The 22,960-nt window shown below is 39.1% G+C and overlaps 1 protein-coding gene across 1 annotated transcript; it reads left to right on the top strand.

The window, feature by feature from the left end:
• Nucleotides 1–9,985: 9,985 nt before the first annotated feature.
• LOC140309588 (uncharacterized) lies at nt 9,986–21,928 on the top strand. Its single transcript, XM_072387508.1, has 12 exons — nt 9,986–10,186; nt 12,411–12,935; nt 16,858–16,905; nt 18,415–18,459; nt 18,678–19,058; nt 19,294–19,326; nt 19,461–19,526; nt 19,671–19,763; nt 20,159–20,236; nt 20,438–20,545; nt 20,801–20,900; nt 21,052–21,928. Exons 1-11 carry the CDS (start codon nt 10,142–10,144, stop codon nt 20,861–20,863), a joined length of 1,485 nt encoding a protein of 494 aa, XP_072243609.1. The 5' UTR covers nt 9,986–10,141; the 3' UTR covers nt 20,864–20,900; nt 21,052–21,928.
• The last annotated feature ends 1,032 nt before the right edge of the window (nt 21,929–22,960 follow it).

Here is a 22,960-nt window from a genome sequence, read left to right as displayed (position 1 = left end):
ATTGAACAAATGTGTTGTCTCTCATAAAAATTCAAAGTATTATGGAGGCACTGTATGTAGTTTCAGGGTGTTTTTTTTCTCATCTACAACTGAGTTGATAAAGGCGGAAACACACAGTCTGACACAAAAGCTTGTGTTTTTACACTTGATAGCCATTTAATGTCAGAGATTTTCAAAGTGTGAGAGCCTCACCAATGGGTCTCCAATCAGTTTAAGGGGAGACTCAAAGTGAGTGGAGGTGAAGAAGTATTACATTAACTTATATATTACAGATATCATTTACACATATAACACACTCTGATATTTTGTTGGACCACTATTTTGTAAGCTTCTACAACGTCACAACATTTATTTCAGTCCAGAGTTGTATTAATTGTTTGCCAAGATCTTGTAGTGATGATGGAAGAGTCGGACCGCTGCGCAAAGTGTTCTCCAGAACATCCCAAAGATTCTCAATGGGGCTAAAGTCTGGACTCTGTGGTGGCCAATCCATGTGTGAAAATGATGTCTCATGCTCCCTGAACCACTCTTTCACAATTTCAGCCTGATAAATCTGGGCCTGGAAAGAAAGAAATCCACTGTTGGAATAACCTGGTCATTCAGTATGTTCTGGTAGTCAGCTGACCTCATTCTTTGGGTACATAACATTGCTGAACCGTGCTCCCTGGCAAATTGAAGCCTTTTTTTCCAATTAGCCTCACTGATAAGTGGTTTCCTTAAGGCTACACAGCTGTTTATTCCCAATCCCTTGAGCTCCCTTTGCATTGTGCATGTGAAATTGCTCTTACTGTCACTATTAAACACACCCGTGAGTTCTGCTGTTGTTTTTTTTTTTTACGATTTGATTTCACCAAACGTTTAAGTGATTGTCGATCACAATCATTTGAGATTTTTTCCCAACCACATTTCTTCCTCGAAGATGATGGTTCCCCACTATCCTTCCAGTTTTTAATAATGTGTTGGACAGTTCTTAACACCAACCTTGGTAGTTTCAACAATCTGCTTAGGTGTTTTCTTTGCTTGATGCACACCACTGATTTGAGCCTTCTGAAACAGATGAACATCTTTTCCATGACCACAGGATGTGTCTTCCAACATGGTTGTTTAAGAAATGAGAAGCAACTCATTGTATCAGTTAGGGTTAAATGACTTGCTGCCAGATGAAACGTCATCATCCGCATTGTAATTATCCAATGGGAGGCTCTTACCTACGTGCTTAGTTAAATCCAATTAGTTTAGCAGTGTATTACATCAGGTGGTATATGAATGTTTTTCCCAAAGTCATAAATGAATAAATACCTTAGGACACACCATTTATTTATTCAGTGTGGTCTAGAGATGTGAAAATGTTTTGTTGTGGTTGAATAACATAATCATAATCCAATGAGTATTGATGAATTTAGCAAATCTAAGCTAAAAAGTGTAGTCAGTGTGGTGTCTTTTTTTCCAAACTATATCTCTGAGGAATCTTACTGCCTCAGGCTGTAAGTGAAGGAATTGTGTGTTAATGTTTGAATCAAGATAGGAGGATTTTCAGAAAGACTTGATGTTTACAACCTTTTTTTTGTTGTTGTTGTCCCCGTTAGCTTTTCTTGATTTTGTTTGTCTGTTTTACACTCCATCAACCTGCTTCACATGTAGATGCATGAGAGACTTTGGTTTCTCAGACTAAACTTTTGAGATATTTCTGGAGAGTTGCTTTAAACCTCGAGTGCCTTTTGCGTAAATGAAATAGCATATAAGAACTGCTCAAATCTCAAAATGTGAATGGTATTTATTGTAGCTGGTCTACTTCATTCTGTGAGGAGTTATAAAAACATTTTTGTCTACATTCAACAATATTTCTCTGTCTCCCAGGAAATAGAAATCCTTCTTTATGTCTGTATATAAAATTTGACACCGTAGTTTTGTGTAAATAAAAATGGAATCTTTGATATTGTGGTGTAAATATTTCTTCAATAAATATATGATGCATGTTTTTTTTTCATATTTATTTGAAGAGCACCAGCCACAGGGGTTGCCTTATCTGCTTTGAACCTGAAATGTCCTGTTACTGTTCTTATGCCCTAACAACTTGCTTTTTGTCCCGATAATATGTAACTGTGCAAACAAATTTATGGCCCGGTAACATGAGTGTTACAACCAGGTACAGAGGATTTCATGTGTGAGGTGGTAAATGTAAAAACTACAGGCTATGGTTGTACAGTGGAAAATAAACACCAGAGGGCAGCACAAGTATGATGCTTGTGTCCTGATTGTTTGTTTTTTTAACTTTTATATATATATATATATATATATATATATATATATACTTTTATATATAATTCCAACCTTACCAGACAGTAAAAAAACATTTTTTCACCACATGACTATTGGTTTAGCTTTTAATTGTCTGTATTTTACTGCCACTGTGAGTCACTCTCAGTTGAATGTATAAAATTGACATATGTACAGAAGCAAACCAGAACTTGTATGGAGATTTGACAATAAAGTATTCAAAGGGAAAATGTGTCAGAGCCAGCTGGCAGTCTAAGACAGTGGAAAACATGTGACAAGCACTTGTTCATATGTCCAAAATGCAACCATTATGTTGTTTGCTTAACCACACATGGACACTCACAGCACCTATTGCCAAATCTCATAGTATTCTCTGTTCCTTATGAGTTATGTTAATATAGTTTGTAGAAAAGTGACGTCTTTAGATAATGTTGTCACAATCCATGAAGATAGGGGTGGAACTCAAAAGCAGGAATGAGCAGGCAGGAGGCAACTACAATAGATACAGGAACAGAGAAGCTTTATTCTATAAAACAGAAACGAGTGGCACTGCTGAGGGAGGGAATGAAAAAAAAATCAACTAAAAACAAAACAAGAAACTGGGTTGAGCTGGAACTAATGACTGACTAATGAGAAGAAAAAAACAATGAGGACTTGGCAATGAATAATGAAAAATCAAGGCTGACATATACTGTGATCGTGCAAGTGGATGCAGGCTGGGGAGTGAGGAACAAGGGGTAGGCGGTAACATGGCAATCTGGAGACAACCTAAGGATCACTGAGGACATCTAGGGTAGATGACTGGCAATAACAAAGAAAACCAGAAGGACAGCAAGGACAGACTGAACAGAATATACAATAAATAAAGCTGACAACAAGAACTCAAGCAGCCACTAACTTGACATTCAACAGAAACACAAGTATCACCAATAAACCAGGAATACAGCCAAACAAGATCAGCATAACAAAACATTAAAAACCATCGACCATGACACATATCTGATCAGACAGGAAGTTGCTGGTAATTTTACAATACTTGAGTATATGTGACAGTTTCATGTCATGCAAAACGTAGGCATGTAAAGATTTTGGAGGACTTTAAAACAACAACGTTTTGTGCTGTGGTCACATGTTGGTATTGCACATTCTGGTGTGATGTAACAGTGGCTCAGTTCAGAATAGGAAGTTCACATTTTAAATGCCTATTTCATTGTCTACATGAATACGTTGAAAGATTGTACCTTTTCCCTCCCCATATCCTGTTTTATTGCTCATCCTCATAGTTTGAACCTAAGTGTTGTTAACAGCTACATTTTAAACTACTGTGAATAGCATGTAAAGGAAACTTATCTGTATTCTTTTTTAGTCTTTTACAGAAGTTGCATATTTATTCATCTTTTTGTTTGTTCATGTGAAATCAAAGTATGATTCCCTTAGTAACAGAGGGATTCAATTTGCAAAGGAGGGCATCATTAGCACTTCTCAAAGCACTTCAAAAATCAGAAACTGCTGTTTCCATGTCTTCTGTCTCATATTTCTTTCTCTTTTTTCCCCTCCTCCATTTATCTCCCTTCGATTCTCTTTCCAGCTCTGTTTCTGTGTCTTTCCTTCTCAGTTTCTATTTGGTTGCATGTGTAATGGTCTTTCCACCCTATCTATGTCTTTTATCCTGACACCCTTATAGCCATCCTCTCTGTCTGACCTCCCTTTGTAAAATCACTTACAGACTTAAACTGCCTGTAATAATAATAATCTCTTCTTTTTTTTACCTTGCATAAGCATTTCATGCAGAAAACTAGACTTTTAAATAACTTTCTGTAGGGTTTGGTAATAAACCGTATGCTTTATTGTTTTTTTTAATTTGCTTTTTTTAGAGTTCTTTCTATTACATTTTTGGACAGATTATCGAGGAAGTGAAAAGTGAAGAATTTGTACAAATTCTTAATTTAAGACGTAGTGCTTATACGTAAGCATGTGTTTATATATTTTCTTCCTTATATGTTATGCAGATGTAAGAAGGAAAATAACCAGTTTTTTTCACATCTGAAACAAAAATAATTCTTTTAAGCCCCTGATATTTACAACCTGACCTAAGTCATCTATTTGTATGTTTCCAATAATCCTTTGTGAATTCACACACTTTTAAGTGCAATACTGAATTGAACACTCAAACCTAGAAATGATTACACTTTTCAGTGATTTTAGCTGCTAGGTCAGAGCTTTTGCACCCTGGACTACAATTTAATACATTGTTCTGCCATTTTGAGTTACGCTTGGCCCCCTGTGTGACTTTGCATTAATGACCCATATGTGGGCAGTTTAAGAGGTCAGTTTGTGAACCAAACTACAAAGAAAACTTTTCATTGCTGTTCATGAGGTTCAGTCTGTAGGCAGATAAACAAGTCAGCAATGCTAGAAACAGACACAAAAGTTAAACTCATGAACAGGATGAAAAGTTAGTTTTAGATCAACTTTAAGTTTTCTCGTGTTTTGATTCTTTTACAGCTCTTGCTTACTGTGAGGTTGAAAGTCAAGTTGGATCCTGGAATAGATTAAGTTGAAGGAACCTGCCTGAGGCTGAGCAGACAGAGAAACGAAAGGACAATATAAAAAGGAATGAAAGGGATAAAGGGTTTGCCTATGCATGTGCGGGTACTGGTCAGAGAAAAGAATGCTACAACAATAGAGCTGTTGCGGTTATTCAGGAAGAATTTTGGTAAAAGATTGTGCACATCCGTCTGTTTTGTGATGAATGTTGTGCACAATCAGTCTGTCTCCTTCCACCTCTGTTCCAGCCAAGTTTCATGAATTGTAGGAGGTAATTGGTGTTAGCTATCTTTTTTTGTAAAGGTTTTGATAATTAGCACACTGACCTGGTTGTAGATTTCCATGATGTTAATCCTCATTTTCAAGACTCAGCTGACAAAAAATCTGGGGTCAGGGTTTGGTTTTCTGCAAGAGTAATATACTTCACTAAATGCTTCCCCTTCAGTTGGTTCGTGTCCTATCATCACTTGCTAGGAAGATGATAAATGCGATAATAAATTAGCAACTCAGTTGGTATGCTAATCTTTATCATTAACCAGCCAGAGTGGTGTAGCTGATTATATTTGTTCAGTCAAGTAAAGACTATATCATACTGCTCCAATCATTATGCAAACAGTGTTGACTCTCCTTTGAACAAAGCTTGTTTGGCATTAACTCTAAGAACTATCATATTAGCTGTTGTAAGCCCACATACATACCACCTGTCATGTTCCAAATACATAGATTATTATAGATAATATAAGATATAGATCTTTGAAGTAAAGACAACATAAATCAGATTTTGAAGCATTAACCTACTTAGCTGCAAACTGCTCAAGTGAGCACTGTTCTGCACCAGTGCCAGAAGAACAGCAATTTATAGGAAAAGCTGAGATGTCACCTATTGACATCCATGATAGATGCCCTCCACATTGAGACCACGTGTTAAAATCCTGTCCATGAAAATCCTGATGTCCAGCGCACTGAACAGGTCTGAGTTTCTGCAGAGCATATAAGCAGAGCTGTCACATGATGTCAAAATTATACTTTTTAAAACTTGTTTTGCAGGAAATTACGAACTCTGAACTACTGACAAGAATACCACCAAAACTGTCATTCTAAATGTAGCCAGATGCATCTAAAAACTTTTGAAAATCATATTTGACTTCATGGTGAGTATTTTTTCCATTACTCTAAATCAATCCAGTTGACTAGCTCAGATTTTTATATCTTATATATCATTATCAAAACTGTTTTCCATCACTGTAAATTTAGCATTAAAAACCATCAAGGTTTTTGCTATGTTAACCATTGTCAGCCATTGATCACAATCTTTTTAATTTCACAAAACTATGAATTAGTCTTTTTTTTGCTTTATAGAAAGGAAAGAAGAAGGCATTTTGTAATGATCAAGATACTATCTGGATTGATGCCATTTCTTTATAAAAACAAAATGTGTGGTAACGTTCAGCTTTTACAGCATGAATGCATCAACAGGCATCCTTTCTGTCTGTTAGGGGTCATAAGAGAACAGTTGGGTGGCTCTATATGAAGTCACAGGATTCTTAGGGTCATGGGTACAAATCTAACTCAAATTTCTCTGGTGAGTTTTAAAGAAATACTCCACATTTATGTGCTTATTCCTGTATAAAACACATAAATAGTTATTTGTTAAAGTATTTAGAAAGCAATAAAGATGCCTCTCAATGAAGAGTAAGTGTGAGGGCCCTGAAATCTAAAAATACCATATAAGCTGTGTTACTTTCTTCTCAGGGTGAGTGTTTGCATTGATGGGACGGAGGTGGTGAATGTGGATGGGTGTGAGCTGACAGACAACATTCCTATGTGTGCCTCGTGTGTGAATGAAAAACCTAGTTCAGCACAGGTAAACTTTGTGAATCTATTTAAAGGGGGTGTTTTGAACCTAACAGCCTGATAGGTTCATTTCTTGCTGCATGACTAATGAACCAACAAGTTTTTTTTCCCTCTTTCTTACCCCCTTTCTTCATAACTTGCCCGTTGATTATAAAAGACGTTCCAAACATGTATGATGCAAGTCTGCTGGCACTGTCCATATTCAAGAGAACTGGACCTGACTGCATTGTTATTTCCAAGAGATCTGGTCAGACTTAGCACTTTGAATATGTGACATATCTATTGATATGGTAGCTGAGTATGCCTTACTACTATGACACCAAAACAAGTAGTAACAATATATTTTATTCTTTTGTTTAGATTTTTTTTATATTAGATTCATCAATTACAACCACTAATTTGACCTGATCTGGATATCTAGCCACTTTCTAGTATCTCCAAATAATCCGTATAGCTGGGGTCTACTCAACAATACTAAAAGAAAATGATTACATCTAATTTTGATCAAATTAAATAGACGCAGAACAGGAGTCACTGAAGTTGCTGAACTGTAACTCCTTAAGAAAGGCAGGAACATTTCCTTTCCCTTCAGTCATATAACCCAACAAACCTGCTGAACAGACTCTGCTCAGAATTTTTTCTTTACTTTTTTTATCATTTGTATATATGCTCACACAAGCGAAGTGTTTAGGAATATTGATGAACAAACCAAGGCTTGATGTAACATTCTGGGACATTTCCTGAACTTTAGATCAAACCTTTTGAAAACAGACTGAATCAAACTGACAAAGCCAAAGTACAGCAGTAATTTCTTGCACCACCTTGTCAATGTGCTGATGTTTCTCTGCTGCTAGATGAGCTGCCCATTAGATTACAGCCCTCTAGAGCCATGCGTGGTTAGTTGCTAACTGAAAAATAAAGATTCAGTCAACAGTCAGCAAGATTGACAGATGTATAATGGGACATCAGAACTGGATCACACCACAAATGTCTGCTTTGGCAAAGTAAACAAGTCATCTGTATGCCAGAAAATTAGTGAGAAATCCAATATCTTCTTGTGATAACACAAGTTAGAGGTTAACTGAGGGAAACAGAGAGTTGACTCTGTTTAATGGTGATATAGTATGACTGTTATTCCCCCTTAAAGCCAAGAGCTGAGTCTGAGGCATATGATAACATCCATCTGAAACACATGAACAGACCTCTAAGCCTAATTTCATAAATTGCAGGAAGAGGAGAAAAGGAAAACGCTATCAATGTTTGTTACAGATACAGGTCACTGTCTTTGAAATGAGGAAATAAGAAAATACTCACACAAAATATGTCCTTTTACGGCTTCATACATAAAGCAATATGTGTGTCGATGGATACAACATATAAGAGAGAGCTCTTCCTTTACTTGACAGGAATTCAGCCTATACATTCCTGCAAAACCTGGAAGAAACATATATTGCCACAAGAGTATCATTCCCAATGAAGGCGACCTTGAATTTTGGTCAAGTGGATCTATCTTTGGGCCATATTTTAAGGCTCAGTGCAGCTCTTGTTTACATTGAGACATAGAGGTCATCTTCTCTGGGATCCTTCATACCTTTAGGATCGTGTTTTTATAACAGGAGAATGTCAACTCACTCTTTCATCCCAACATAAGACCTGACATGACATATGTTCACTTGCTCAGGAGCACAGCAGCTCTGAGAAAAGTAACAAGAAGGTTATAATTAATATTGATATGTATTATTGCAGTGTTCATAATTTCCTGCTTCTCCAACAGTTTAATCAAGTATTCCTGATAAAAATGAGTGACCGACTCCCATTTGCATACCAATATTAGCAACTCAATCATTTTTAACTATAGCTCACTAACAATAATAATTATGAGCATATTGTAGGCATGTGGTGCAGACAAATTTGAGGGGGGGTGGCTTGGACTTGTTTTGCAGCCACAACACCTGGACACCTTGCAATCACTGAGTCGATCACAAACCCCTCTGTAAACCAAAGTATTCTAGAGTCAAATGTGAGGCCATCCGTCTGACAGCTAAAGCTTGGCTGAAACTGTATCGTGAAACAGGACAATAGCATTCAGCCACAAATCTACAACAGAATGGCTGAAAAAGAAAAGAATCAAGGTGTTGCAATGGTTCAGTCCAAGTCCAGAACTCAACCTGACTGAAATGTTATGTTTGGACCTTAACGAGCATAAATGAATGAATGTGAGAGACAAATATTGTCATACAGAAAACGTTACTGCTAGGGGTATATCTACAAGCTGTTTAATCAAGGTGTGTACAGTACGACTAGTTTTTGAGAGTTACAGAGTGTGTACATACTTTTTGCTGTGGTTGTACAGGACAAGCCACCAGATCTGTCCTTTGCCACAGCTGTTGGGGCTCCAGTGCATGCTCGCATTTCATGTCAAAATGGCAGGTATGAAACAAGTCTGTTGGCAGTTGTAAGCTTATCATGTTCGGCATGAAAAAGCTAATGGCATGTAGAGGCATTGGAAGTAATGCAACTGCATTCACACACTTTTGAAGAGGAGGTTGAGCCTCCAGGCAAGACTGCCACACTGCATAATGTCAGATCAGTCTGCATGAGCATGTGCTAAACACCTAAATCAACACCCTATAATAAAAAATACACTCGCTTCTTCGCATCACGGTACTGTACAATATGGATGAAGTATAGAGATACGTTTGTAGAAGTTGATTGTCACTTTTATATTGTAAAATAGCAAAGAAAGCATGCCCCACCCCCACCCCTCTTTTTAATTATGTATGTTCTCAAGAAATTACAAACAATGGGTCCTAACAGCTGACACTGTCCAGGCTGGTAGGCATAGACACATGTGCAAGCTTTCTTTCCTTGTGTTCTCTGCATGAGACAAACACAATGACCAGCTTCATGGTTTTAATTAATTCAAAAAGAGTTGACAGAGGAGAACAGTGTTTTCTATACACAAGTGGCTGAATTTTGCTCTTGTTATTCTTCTGTCAGGCACATGGTTTTCAATGACCCCTCCCCCCCCAAAAAAAAGATAAAAAATCAAAAAGTGAAATCTAACACTGGAACATGTGCTGTGTTGTTGCCATGAGCTTCAAAAGGGAGACACATTGTGAGCCCACAGACCTTTCAGTCTTTCTCTTTGCCTTGATGGAGAAGTTACATAAGATAGCCCTCCGTCCGCTCTGCATAGCACATTGCCCAGGGCTGATACAACGACGGTCTGACAGAGCTGTCGTGCACATGGATGGCTCAGCCACACGCACACGCATGCATGAGTCCCTCACTGTCGCTTTCTGCCTTTCCACGCCCCCTACAGTCATCCCAGTCCTCCTATAGGTTCCGTCCAAAGGTAACAGAAAGACAGGGGGCTTTATAAATATCAGCTTCCCCCACTCTTTCTTGCTCCCTTTCGCACTCCTTCGATTTCTCGTTTTTCTCGACAGCGCGCACCAAAATGCCCAGCAAGAGAAAGAAGAACAAGCGTCGCATGAGGAGAGTGGTAAGTGTTAGCAGGCACATTTTTTCCCCCAAACTAGATTATTTATTCTCACCATTAGTCAGTTTGAGAAGAAGTGATTTGACAAAGTGCGTCTCTTCATTTGTAGCTTCCAGAAATTATAAGAAGAAGATACAAACACGGCTAACGTTTAATAATGTTTCCATAAGTTGCAAATTATTCTTCTGTTTGCATGAGGGATTAATTTAATATGTAAATATAAGCAATAGAAAAGAGACAAAGATGCTAAAGGTGCTAAAATGTCGTGTTAACTGTGTGAGGTGATTGCGCTTGACGCACATTCACACTTTGTCCGTGCGTAAAATCTCTGAGGATTAAATGTACCTAAATAGCAAATCATGCAGCAAATCTGAGTAACACGACACTTTGGATTACTGGCTGTATTTACAAGGTGAAATAAAGAAAATGCTGACGTCTTTGCTAATTATATTCTTAGTACTCTTTGTATACAATTAAAGATTGGAATCCAAAGTTATACATTTCTGTTATGTGTCAAAGAATGCAAAAAAGTGCCACTTTGTAAATCCTACGTGAATCCATGCTCTATGCTGGCGATCATCATTATAAATACCTTGAACAGCACTAAATACTACATCGTCTTAATGCTGACATACTCAACATCACTAGCAACACGGTTATTTAAATTATGTGTCTCATTCCAGCTCCTCTCAGGGAACGAGGAGTAGTTTTGTACTTTTGAACATTCAGTGCCGAAAGAGAAGTGGTGGGTGTGTCAGAGAGAGAGAGAAAGAGCGAGAGAGGGGTTGCTGAGTGAGAAAGTAGCACAGAAGCTCCATTTTCTCAAAGGGCAGAGGTTACTCCATCACCCAACTCACTATTGCTTATTTTCTAATAACTGCCTCAAGTTTTATTTTCCTTTTTTTCAACTCAAATATTACTGTTTGCCTCACCACTACTGTATCAATTGAAGTTCAATCCTCCAGCAACTTATCAGTATTGACCTACCGTGGCATTCTTCCTCCATAACCCCCCATATTCCCCCTGCCCTTAAGCCTCTGGCTAGTCAGCCAGTCTGTGACACTCAACACCACGCAACTGTATTTGGTAATACGTTGACTGGAGGAATGTCTTGCTTTAGCTTTGCCAGATTGGAATCTGCACAAACTCTTTCATTCCCTCAGAGTCTGAAAGTGACACTCAAATAAAAATAGGCCCCATAAGTCAGTTGCAGCCTTGTGTTATCTCCAGTTCCCCCTGAAATATCGAAGCATTGCAAAAGATGGAGCCGTCAGACACGACACCAAGCTGAGTGTTGTTCTTTTGTGTTTCTCCCTCACCAGGAACACACTTACAAACTTTGATTAACTGTGAATTATGTATTTCTCTGTTTTATTACTAGCTAGCAAGCTTTGTATGGGCAAAGCTAAAGGAGAGGTTGTTTTGATGGTGGCAAGCTGGACTGGCGTTGACATATGCACCTACACACATGCACTTTTGGCTCACACTATTGGTCCAGCAACGCCTAACTGGCTGTCGGCCTAACAAAAGCATTTTTGGGGAGTGATTGTAACCTGATTATAACCTGATTATGAAGTGATTAGGCCCACTGTCTGTCCTGCGGGGCACCCATCAGTGCTGCTGACTCGCACGGTTTCCATTCCCGCTTCACCAGACCTGTCAGGACCGCTCTGATTCAACTAATTAGCTCCCATTATCTAACTAGATTTGCTGGGCCCACTCCCAGTTTACCCCTCCCTTCTGTGGTCTGCTCTCCTAAAACCTCCATGAAAGCCTGAGGGGGTTTTGTCCAGAGCAGAAAAACATGTTGGACCTGGCTGGGATGGCATGCCTGGTATTCCTGCAGGCAGGAGTGTGTTAGAATGAACCACAGACTGACAACAACATCAGTATCTGAGCATGATAAGGGCCTGAGTAACGTTCAAATCTTTGAAACTCCCATTTGGGCCCATCTATACATTCAGCCATAATCTTTTAGCAATTTGTCTTACATAGTTACATTTTGATTTGAAAATATCATTAAGATAGAAGAAGTTTATACATTACCTTTCACACTATCAGTTAATTGATAGAAAATATCAATTAATTCTAAGGAAACATAACTAAACCAAGTGACATGTAAGAATTAGTCATAGTTGCAGGTTGTTAAAAAGAAACTTGAACAATGTCTTTGACAAGACAACAGTCATTAACTCTGATGTTTTTTCCACATTTTCCCGTCTTGTAGCAGGCGCAGAGGAGAGCGCTTGAAGAGCAGCATGCAGCCAATCCACCAGTCAAAGCCAGCCCAGGGATTGCAGTGAGTGCGCCCCCCACGGCAACCCCCAAGAAAGCTGTCAAAACTCCAGCAGCTGCTCCAGAGAAGATCCCACAGGTTGTTCCCGTCTCTGTCCCCATTGCAGAGACTCCTAGAGCAGAACCAAAGCTGGTTGTGAAAGAACCTGTTCCAGAGCCCGTCCCAGTTGAGGTGGAGGCACCAGAGCCTGAAGTTGTCTCGTTGGAACAGAGGCCAGTAGAGGCTGAGGTTGAAGCCCATGTAGAGGCTGAGGTTGAAGCCCATGTAGAGGCTGAGGTTGAAGCCCATGTAGAGGCTGAGGTTGAGGCCCCTGCAGAGCTTGAAGCTGAGGCCCCAGCACCTGTCCCTGAAGAGGATCTAGTCATCGAGACTCCACCCGTGGAGCCCTCTACGGTTGAAGCTGCTGTAGTACAAGAAGCTGAAGTCATCATTCCTGAAACACAACCAGTAACTGAGGTAAGAAAGTGCTTCTATATACAGATGTGGAGGTTAAATGTTGACTGAGTGGTAAACATGTTTGGTCAGTCTTATATTTAGGAGTCACATCTGACCTTTTATGAAATCCATCAAGCTGGGCGCCTCTTAGAGACAATGGATGCTTTGTAGGTTTTGGTATTTCACAAGGATTTAAAAGAAACTTGACCAGGTTTTATATTGTGTATGGTTTGCATAAAATAGAGTCTTTCTATTGGCTGTTTCTGTGTATAGCTTGTGAGAGTTACTGTTTTTGAACGATAGTATTGGGTCAAACGTGCTGTGGTGGGGTCCATATGGGAGAAGGGAGGTAGAACCGGTGGAGGCTGTAAAGCAGAGGGAACAACATGTTCCATTTAGCAAAGAGGTGGAAAAAAGGGGAGAGGTTGGAGGCTACACCATTGGGAGACTAGGAACAGCCTTTTCAGCTTTTTTCACTTTACAAAATGGCTGTGCCTCCCAACACGTGCTCCTTTCTGAATAGGTTGATTGGAAAGACAAGTTATGAGTTTGATCTATGAAAAATAGGTATGGCTAAGAATGATCACCATAGTGCTTAATTGAGTTATTTATGTGCCACAAAGATAAGTTGTTCAAGTTTTGATAGCTGCAATGATGTTTCCAAACATTGTTTTTACCAATTATTACAAATGTATACATTTCAATGAGCTATTTGGGAAATGACTGTCACATAAGATTTTAGTCATACAACCAGTTTGGGAACAGAATGTTCTGTTACAATCAGTCAACTGCACAAAACTGTAACTCTTTGTGTTTAAACCCGGGACACATGCTCACTGGTGCCATGGTCTCCTCTCCCTGTAACTGAGCCATGATCATATATGGCCCATGTATGTGCTCTCATGTCTGTCAGTGTGCATGTGTGTGTTGCCCAAGCCTGTCATAAGAAACTTCACTCAGTACTGCTCCCCAGCATTCCTTGGGCCATGTCATCCGGTAAACTTGTTGTTGAAGGAGGTTTGTTATTTAGTTTGGAGGTATGGACTGCAGACCTCTAACCACTGACCTATAGTTTCTGTAGGGGATGGACCACCAATCATTATGTACATTTAAACCGTGGCAGTGCACCCCCCAGTCGCCCCCCTCCTTCCGCCCCGTCCCCTCGCCTCTACCTCCCGCTATCACTGGCTCCCTCCCATCAAAATCAGCCCCCCCCACCTCTTTTTCCTGCTTACTTTCCTTCCTTTTTTCGCTGCTCCTTCACTGCTTGCAGATGTGCCACACTCAGCTCAGATTCACAGCAGCTGGAGGCACACTTTCTTTTGCAAAAATAATCGTCAGAGACTGTAACTAAAAATTCATACTGAAGTACTTCATGTATTTGATGCAGGTATATTTTATCCTGCTTGCTTTTATGATGTTTTCTCAGTCAGAGACACTTTGCAAGCTACTCTGTTGAGGCCGATCAGTCAGAGTCACTCTCGGACAACTTTCACACTTGTGGCCAGTCTTGCAAGTAAGCGTAGAATCGGGGCAAGCATAAATGGGGCTTGTATTCAGCTGGCTTTGGGGCCAAAGAGGGGCCCAAGTGATTCGGGATGTTGCCACGGACACTCAGGTGAGTATAAACCCACTGCCCTACTCATTCTACACACCTGCTACGTGTATTTGATTTTCTGTAGCTTGAAGCAACGGTGGGTGTGGCTCTTTGTGAGGCTGAACATTTTGTACTACTTACGCCCCTCAAGCTCCTGTCCTGTACTCCTCCCCTGCACTATTACTCACTCTCCCTCAGCACCCATCTTCCCCCCACCCTTTCCTCTTAGCCTCTTTTTTTTCTCAGCATGTGCACACGTTCATCCATGTGCCATTCTTTTTTTAAGGGTTCTTTGCTTGGGGTGTTGGGAGAAAGGAAAGCAAGGGGAGCTGGAATATTTAGATGTGTTTTGGGAGGTGAGGTAGTACACTTGCCTGTTGAGGTGTGTTTTTGGTTCGCCTATGGTGTCCGAACATTAAAGAAGAGCTTAAGCAGACAGCTGTCACCAGCTTTCAGTCGGCTAACCTTTAAAACGTAAATTCCAAAATGTTAGCATTTTTCCCATTATCGCTTTCGACACAATAGCTAAAGAGAGAATATTTTTGCAAAGGACAGAGATGTATAGAAATGTGCAAGGACTGAGTTGTTGCAAAATATGTTCAGACCCCAGACTTTTACCCAGATTTCTCAAATGCAGCACTCCCCACATTATCTGGCAACTTTTATAGATTTGTTTTCTGAGAGGCTGTGGATGCTGTACAAGATCATTAATTTACTTTTACATTGAAAAAATGACAATTACCTCCTTGTCAGCTGTAGTATTTGCTTGGCGTCTAGTTGACAGCTTTTTTTGTTCTATTTTTATTCTTGATATATTATTATAGTATAAAAAAAGGGTCAAATAGTTGTTTTAGATAAGCAGTTTTTTCAACAAGTTGTCAGTAATCCTTAAAAAACCCGAAATGTGTGTAAGCTTTTTTGTCAGTTAGCATAGACGTACAATGACTCTCTTTGAGTTAAAATATCTTTTTAAAAGGTGACTGCTCCTAGATCAGCTTTGATGTGTTTTGAATTTGTCTAAGGCTGGATCTGCGTGCAGATACTGTAAGTACACAGTGTTCTGCTGCTTGGACAAGCTGGGGGGATGTATATACTGAGTGTAGTTGTGTGTGTGTGTGTGTGTTTTACAGCACACAGTAGTGCAGATTTATAGCCCACCTTGATCTCTCTTTCCTTCCCTCTGTTTTCTCTCCCATGTAACCCCTATAGCATCCCTCCCAGGACTTTATAGCTACCCATCTATACTATGCGTGCATATTTTCCCTCTTGGCTTTTATTTACAAGTTGTACTTTACTCTTTATAGTAAAGATGGATTTAGGTTAGTTTGGCCAACGAACGACTGGCCTATTCATGACAAGCAGTAGCTTATGCACATGCTATACTTGTCCTAAACTGAAGAAGAACTGGCACAAGACAGGCTAAATAATTTACTGTAAGACCATGAAGATTTACAATATTTATGTGCTGCTTCCTGTAATTGCTGCTACAGCTCAACACACTTGGCTGCACAGTGGGTGCCGCCCCCGTGGCCATTTAGGCTACTGCTATCAGCAAATTTAAAGGCATGGCTGCAGTATAAGTGGATGATATCTATCAACAACGGTGCATTTATAGGAGTTGCTGTTTGAAAAACGAGTGCCTCTGCATATAATCTTCATATTTTAGTCAATATGTAATGCTCAAAAACCTTTTATTCAAGATTTTATTGTTCTCTATGGGATCTAAAAATACATAACTAACATGTGGCGGATTTGAATTCATGTGGTTTTACTGGAGGAAGGACTTGATGGCAAAGACAGAATAAAAAACAGTACTTTCAGTTTATACAGAGGGGGTGAAAAGAGGGTGTAACAGCTTCCCATAATCCAATTGGTTGTAAACTGTACAAAGCCCCTCCCCTTCTTCCCAGTTTTGCTCAAACACAAAGTTTAGTATAAGCAGAGTGTGCATTTTATAATACTAAATTCAGTATCTAATTCTGGAACACTTTTCCTTGTATTGACACAGAAAATCTGTTTGGAGTCTCAGTGGGGCTTCTCTGTTAAATGCTTTGAGGCTGTAACAGCTACAATTTGACTGACAAACTGCTTTGTAGAAGCTGGTTTTGCTCGGGGCACATTTTTAGGACTAGTGCATGCCCCTCCTAAAGCTTGACCTTTAGAAAGTCAGAGAACCGGATATTTGCTGTGTGCAAGTTAGTTATGTTTAACAGCTTTATTTGCTCAATAATGCATCCTAGTGAGCATTTTTAAATGTGTTTTAAACACTTTACTCTCCTCTCTTAGATTAGATACTTATCTTTTTTTTAACTTAAGAATAAACTCTTCTGTCTCTTTATTATATAGGTCATATCCCCAGTTGAGGCTCCAGTGGTGGCTTCTACTGAGACTGAGGTAAAACAAATCTGTATTTTTCTCAAGTTTACTCACAAAAGAACATTTCTGTCCCTGGCACTCTCATATGAATCGGTTGTTATCTTTGTGTAAGAGGCCTGGGGCAGACTGGGTGGGAATGAGTATGAGTGGAGCATTACTCAACATGACACTTCCAAATTGAGACCAGCTTGATTTTTTGAACAGCTTGCAATAGAGAAAACTTGAAATGCCTTGAAGAGGTAATGTGTATTGCACAAGATTTGTTTTCCTGGCGCGAGAGATCAGCAAAACATTAGTCAGATGTTTGGGCTGTAAAAAAGTGGATAAATGAATTTAAAGATCAAGTTTTTTTGGTATGAAACTCTTATTGTAATCCAGGTGTCCTTTATGGACACCTTGATTTAGTAACAAACCAAACTGATCAGTTGAAAAAGTGCAGTAAGTGTAACAAGAATGCAGCAAGTTATGATTTTGATTATGGATATGTTTCCTGCCACCAGACATGAGCGTATGGGAGCGTGGTTGCTCTTTTTCTTTTTCAAAATGCAATTCTATTTTGAGTATAAATAGCATAAATGAGTGAAGAAATTTGTCTGATGCATTTTTTTTTATCACTGAAGTTAACATTTCCAAGTAGCAGACACTAGAACCAGCCACTGTAAGATAAAGATGGGGGAAACTTTTCTAAACAAAGAAAACTTTCTTCAGCTCCTGTCATTTCATTCTTTATTATTAGAATGAAAACTTTGAAGTTATGTGTGTAATGAAAAAAGAACCAAGCTTCCTCCCTCGTAATTTTCACCCTGGCTGTAGCTAAAGGTTAGCAGCATCATTTTGTAGATCTATAGATTTACAGCTTAGACATTTAGCTCAAGAAAAAACTAATAGTTGTTCCTCACCCGCAATGGTTCCAAGCCAAATAGTAAAAACAAAAAGAATCACAGGCCGCTTGATAAGTGGACACTTAAATTTACCCTTTTAAAAAAGAGCACAGTAGAGGGAATTCCTGGAGTACACAATTTATACTTAATTCAACGTTTTGCTCACACTGAAACCTTTGTGGAAATAATGACATATACTGAAACAGACTGACTCAAAGTTTTCACTCATAGCAGCACTAACTGGACAAGAGACAATCATTTCTATAGAAAAGTGCCAAAGGTTCCCATAAGGCTTCACACATAGTGACTAACAACCTGCTTCAACTTGCTCCAGATCTCTTTAGGGAACTAAATCCCAAACTTGCAGCAAACATTTCAATGTTAAAAAAAAGAGAAGAAAATCCACAAACAACTCAGTACTTGAAATAACTTGCTGATGTTTATTGCTCATCAAATAGGAATCACAACAGCTTGGAAATATGTTAATAAGAGATTTGATTAGGCAAAGGCAGCATGAGCGGTAAAAATTCAGCAATTAGGTAACCAGGCTTTAGAGTCACTTTGTTTAATTAGTGAATTCAGTTTATACATGTAGACATTCTGTCAGAAAGTGTTTTATATTAATTGTGTCCTTTTCACCCTCAAGATTTCATCAGTGGACACTGAAATCCTGGAAACAGAAACTGAACAGGTAAGTTATTCAATTATAAATGTAGAGGTTTTTGTCATGCATGTTAATCAAGTGTGAATTTGTGATATTTAATATAACATCAGGAAAATGTTTTGTACTGTAGATCATTGGTTCTTAACCTTTTCAAGTAACGCCCTGACGTCTTGGTTGAGAATCACTGGTCCACATGCATGTTGCATGCTTTCTTAATGTGTGCTGTGTTGACTTGGCATGTGCAGATGCGTGACGTCTGTGAGCCAGAAACAGAGGAGACTGTGACCTTGGCAGAGGAAGACACTGCGACCGAAGCTATTGTAGAGGTGTCTGCCACCGAAGAGATCTCCGAACCAGAACCTGTAATAGAAACCACCGAAGAACGAGTGGTAGAAGAACTTTGTGTTGACCAAGTTGCTGCTGAAGCAGAAACCACAGAAGAAGACACGGTTGCAGAAACTGTTGTTGAATCAGTGGTAGAGGCTGTCGCACAGATACCTGAGCCTGAACAAGAGACTGAGGAAGTCAGTCACGTGGCCCCAACTGAGGAGAGACAGGATGAAGGTGAAGTGTTGGTGGAAGAAGATGCAGCAGCGGTCCCTGCTGAGCCTGTTACAGCTGCAGAGGTGCTGCCTCAGAAAATATTCTCCCCTATCCTTTTTTCTTTTTTCTTCTTAAATCATTTTCATTTTGTTGTTGTTTGCTGCTTGTGCAGAGCATGTGGCCTAAATAGTTACAGTAAATGTCCTTTTCTTTTGTTTTTCCAGCATGTTCTCTCTCTTTTATACAGTGTTTTTTAAATATGTTTTCAAAAAGGATTGACAACACAATGTATCCTGTAATTTGTTTTGTTTACATCAGGAAGCTCCTGTCCAGTCGGTGGAAGTCCCAGCGGTGAGAACATTCGTATTTAAATCGTTCAGAAAAACAATAAGTGGCACTTTACCAAGTGATATTTGATAGGATTTTTTTCACACTTCTGTGTGTGATTTAAAATACTGACATGATGGAACCTGTTTCCTCACCAGGTTTCAGAGATCATCCCTGAGGCTCCGGTAGAAGAAGCTGAAACCCCCATTACTGAAGCCAAAGAGGTAAGACTGCAAGTCTGCGTTTGTTATTTACATGAAAATTTGACGAGTGTCTGAAGACCACCCTCATATCAGAAATGTATGACTCAGTTAATTTGCAGTTATTTTTATATGAGTAACATTAGTGTCTCTTCTCCTGACTGTCAGGGCGTTGCTGACTCACTGGTCGACGACTTCGTAGTCACAGAATCTGCATCAGCAGTAGAGGTTGCCATTGCTGCCTCTGCTGTGTTTCAGCAGGTTAGAACAACACAAACTGGAATTTCTCTGTCTTTCTTTTTTAAAACTCTAACCTCAGTTCAAACCAGTTTCAACTGAAACAGTATCAGACCGGAGCTTTAAGTGGTGCTGAGAGGAACTTGCCAACATTTATGCAGCACTTAAAAACAAGTACAAGCCACATCCACCCATTCACATAGCACTTCTTGAGTGCATTTATGTGTTGTCTGTCACACACACTGATGGGCACATTGTAAGCAGTGCAGGGTTCAGTATCTTGCATTTCAACAGGAAAAGTCTCATCTCTGACAGTTGATGCTTGGACTTATATTCACAGTAATTCCTTCATTTCATAAGCCATGTTTATTTGAAAAGGTACATTTTCAGAGCATTTCTTCAATTTCTGTTGCATTTAGGAAATCGAGACCACGAGTGCCCAAACATATCCTGATCCTGAGCCGATTGCTGCTGCGCCTGCAGAGGAAGTGGCAACTGTAAGCTCCATTCTGTATAGCATGTCTTTAAACAACACATGTGACATCACACCATCAAATGCAAAAGATTTAACTGCCTGTGTAACTTCCCTAAATTGTTATTCCCTTGTTGTTATTCTAAAAGCACAAGAGGCTTTGTCCTCTGTGTTTCCACAAGTTAGTTCTCTCTGTCCCTTACTCCATCTCTCCTTTTCTTTCCAGGATGCTCCAGCTGAACAGATATGTCTGGATACTCCACTTAAGCCAGAAATCTGTGACATGCCATGTCAGATGCAGCTCCCTGTGGAGGCTGTGCCACTCGGCTCAGCGGTAAATGAGTTTAGCTGAAGAAAAGAGGCTTTAAACTTATTCAAATATACATCATATTCATTTTGTAGCTTTATTGTACCCCAAAGGGTAATTTGGTTGTTGCAGAAGTACAAGGACAGATACATTTGAATAATTTTGAACAACTAGAAGTATGAAATAAAAAGGATAGAGGGAAAGACTAATATTTTCTTTGTGACTTTATGTGTCAGTTATTTAGAGCGTACTCACTGGATTTAATGTCATACTTTTTTTCAGGAGATCTCAATGGAGACAACATTGAATGGACACATTGTTCCAGAGGTCTCTATTGAGGGTTAGAGCGATGCAATACAGCTCAGAAGATCTTTTTCTCTGTGTAAGACTCTTGAAGCAGTGAATAACTCCTCTAATACATCACATTCTTTATGTTTATTCACTCTGCAACCCTGTTGTTAACCTTTAAATGTCTATTTTTACACTGCTCACACCAACCATAACCAGACATGTGTGATATTGGTCTCTTTCAGATTCCCCTTTGGTCATTTGGAGGACTCAAAGCTTTACACTGAGTCAACCTTTTCATTTTTTAGGGCTTAGGACAGAACAGCCAGGAAATCAAAGGGACATCCACACTTTGAAGTGCCTTTCCTGTCCTGTTTTCTGTTGAAACATCAAACCAGATGTCATCTTGCAGAAACTGCTGCGCTCAAGACAGCAGCAGAGACTAATGGAAACAAACATATTGAGGCCCCTTTTAATCTGTATTCTCCCACACACGAAAACAACATTTGTATAAGTGATGGAAGCAGAAGTGCTTGAGAGAAAATACCTTAAAAAAGATAAACATGCAGTATTTCTTAGCATGTTCCTATCTCTTTAGAACATCTGCCTCCACGCTTCATACACTTAATGCATGTGAACAACGTAGCATTGATGATTGGGCCTGTAGTTTGTAGGCCTATTCTGAAAAGGGAGGGAAAGCTTGTTTTGTTGTTTTTTTGTTTTTTTTTTGCTACTTGATTCAAAGTCACTGATGTTGCCCATCAAAACCTTTTAAAAAGATGTATACTCAAACTTTCCCTCAGCCTCCATTCCTGTCCCTTTTTCTGTCTTCCACTATTCTCTGTCTAAGCTAAGTGCCAATGCTAAGATTAGTGAGATGCTAAAACTACATCGTATAGCTAGAGTTTAAGGATTAATGGCCACTGAAGCCAGGAGAATGATATTTTCTGTTTGTTTCTTTTTCACTTTCTCCTTTTGTAATTCGTTTTGTATAGGCAAGATGATGTGCTACAGTTTTGTGTTCAAAGACTGTGCTATTGAGGGGAAATATGGTGTGATTGTTACCGTTGAGCTGTTGATGGGCTGCCTCATCCTTTGAAATAAAGCTGTAACTCATCGATATGGAGGAGCATGTGTTTTGCTTGCTTGCTTTTGCCTTAATTAAACCGGTAAGACAACCTAAAATGCACAGAGTTGCTCTACCGAAGAACTTAAACATATCCTAAAAATAGGGGTAAAAATAAGCTGATCAAAGACATTGATGTGAAATAAATTTTTATGGAAACCAATTCATTTAGAGGTACATCAGTTATTGTATGAAGTAACAGCGAATTGACATTCATTCACACTTGATGTATCAAATGTGACGTAATCTCAGAAATCCACAGCAAGCTGATCATCACTTCATGGTGATAAACAGGAATTTATGATGCATGCTGCATTAAGTCAGAGATTAATGAATAAACTCTTGATAGCTATTTAAATGTTCACATTCTTCCAGCCACAGGCCAAAGAGGAGATGTGGCCATCTTCAAATCAGTCCAAAACCCAAGATTAGTTTTTAGCTCTTTTGAATCCAAGACCCAGTTTTTCACACCCAAAGTGGAAATCACAAAAAAACAAATAGAATCGTTCAACTTATTCCCTGAGTGTCTGTCTGAATTCTATGATTTAGTTTTATTTTTTTAAATCTCACTTTGTGCAGAGTACATATAAAGTTATTGTAGTGAGTGACTGACAGCCTGAATATTAATTCTACATTGGACTCAATTGGATATTCTCATAATGCGCACAGATCTATTTACTCTCTTAATCATACCCTTGATCTTGTGCGAGCATATGGCATTGGAAGTGAACATTGAACAGTGCTGCCTCATAACACCGTCCTATCTGATAATTTTTTAAATCCCCTTTGAGTTTACATCACTTGACAACACAACATCTGAGAGGACATTTCTATATAGTAGGTATCTATCAGAGTATGCTGTAAACAAATTTTTAAAAAATCATTCCAACATACACTCCTACATAGCTTGACGATCTTGTTAATATTAAAGCTTTATTGCATACAACACTAGACATTGTTGCTCCTCTAAAAAAAAGAAGGTAATTAGTTCATTCAGAGCTCCATGTGTTAAAGCAGACCTAAAAAAA

The sequence above is a fragment of the Leuresthes tenuis genome, unplaced genomic scaffold, assembly GCF_036924035.1.
Source record: "Leuresthes tenuis unplaced genomic scaffold, fLeuTen1.0.hap1 SCAF_6, whole genome shotgun sequence".
Taxonomy (NCBI): domain Eukaryota; kingdom Metazoa; phylum Chordata; class Actinopteri; order Atheriniformes; family Atherinopsidae; genus Leuresthes; species Leuresthes tenuis.
Note: the sequence above shows the minus strand (reverse complement) of the source record. Positions and strands in the feature narration are given on the sequence as shown.

Excerpts from the sequence above, each read along its gene's own strand:
- LOC140309588 (XM_072387508.1), top strand. The coding sequence starts at position 10,142 with ATGCCCAGCAAGAGAAAGAAGAACAAGCGTCGCATGAGGAGAGTG. Across the intron at positions 10,187-12,410 it reads AGCGTCGCATGAGGAGAGTG|CAGGCGCAGAGGAGAGCGCT; the intron begins GTAAGTGTTAGC and ends CCCGTCTTGTAG. Across the intron at positions 20,546-20,800 it reads CTGTGCCACTCGGCTCAGCG|GAGATCTCAATGGAGACAAC; the intron begins GTAAATGAGTTT and ends ACTTTTTTTCAG.